The sequence below is a fragment of the Camelina sativa genome, chromosome 14 (genome assembly GCF_000633955.1).
Source record: "Camelina sativa cultivar DH55 chromosome 14, Cs, whole genome shotgun sequence".
In the NCBI taxonomy this organism is placed as follows: Eukaryota; Viridiplantae; Streptophyta; class Magnoliopsida; order Brassicales; family Brassicaceae; genus Camelina; species Camelina sativa.
The window spans coordinates 13,634,834-13,636,229 of NC_025698.1; the positions used below are offsets into that span (position 1 = coordinate 13,634,834).

Here is a 1,396-nt window from a genome sequence, read left to right on the forward strand (position 1 = left end):
GGATGGTTAAGTTCAAAGATGCTGTCTTTTCCGCTGCATTGGAGGTATGCTGGCTGTTTATAGCTTCTTCTTTTTGTATGTATGTTCCTCTCGTGAGGTTTGATCTTTGGTTGAGTATTCATTCTGCTTCTTTGTCAATTTAAGGTTTTCTAACTTAAAAGTCTGTTGTTCTTTCATAATAGCCTGGCTGTGTAGGGGTGAAAATTCTTTCTCTAAAGTTTATGGAGACATTCATTTTGCTCTTTACTCCTGATGCATCTGATCCTGAGAAAGTTTCCAGCGAAGGTATTATGTTCTGATCATGCAGTTTTTTCTTAAATTCCGATCATATAGTATGAATCTGGAACCGCACAATACATGATTTGTGCATTTCGTTACTCGCATGCNTCTGCTTCTTTGTCAATTTAAGGTTTTCTAACTTAAAAGTCTGTTGTTCTTTCATAATAGCCTGGCTGTGTAGGGGTGAAAATTCTTTCTCTAAAGTTTATGGAGACATTCATTTTGCTCTTTACTCCTGATGCATCTGATCCTGAGAAAGTTTCCAGCGAAGGTATTATGTTCTGATCATGCAGGTTTTTCTTAAATTTCGATCATATAATATGAATCTGGAACCGCACAATTGCATTTCGTTGCTCGCATGTCAACTTTTCCTCTTCTACTACAGGAAGTAGACAGATGTTCAATATTTCCTGGCTTGCTGGCGGTCACCCCATTCTGAATCCAGCAACGCTAATGTCTGAAGCAAATAGGACATTTGGCATCTTAGTAGATTTCATACAGTCAGCTAATCGTATACCGGGTGCACTGACTGATATCTGTTATTAGTTGGTATGTTTCTGAATACGTCCCATCATTCTTGTGTAGTTACTTTTCTTTACATTCATCATGATGTTAGTTGTGCTTTTACCTGTTACTATTTTTGCGATCCCTCTTTTTTAGCTGAAACTCTGTTAGTTCTTACCTGTTGATTTTTTCTTGCCAGTAAGTTGATATGGGTGCTTTGGTACTCATAAATATTAGCTTCTTATCGTTGTTCATAGTGTGAAGCACTCATTCTCACATATATGTTGGTGATAAACAAACTTTAGAGAATGTGTCCTCCTACACTGATATGTATCCTGAATGATAGGGTGGTATTAATAGTCATTTTTTGCATAAGCTTTATTTGTGCCTCATGTTTGTAAGATACACCAATAAGCAGATTATCTTCCACTTGTAAGTAGTCTGATGGTCATGATTGGCTGTCCTACTTGCACTTTCAGCGTCTTGAATCAAATTTTTCTTTGTAAATATATAACATCAGTGGAATGAAATTGCTGGTTTTTATTATGTATGTCTACTAAAATTTTGGCTGAGAGAGATAAAGCATGGAGACAGGTTATAGCACCGGTTCAAC

The 1,396-nt window shown here is 36.8% G+C and overlaps 1 protein-coding gene across 1 annotated transcript in view; it reads left to right on the plus strand.

Moving 5' to 3' along the window:
• LOC104741363 overlaps positions 1-1,396 on the plus strand; it is a 49,406-nt gene that overhangs the window by 1,738 nt on the left and 46,272 nt on the right. The window contains exon 3 of the mRNA XM_010462210.2: positions 665-828. Coding sequence (XP_010460512.2) covers positions 665-825 — 161 coding nt within the window. The 3' untranslated portion in view covers positions 826-828. The remainder of the gene's footprint in view (positions 1-664; positions 829-1,396) is intronic.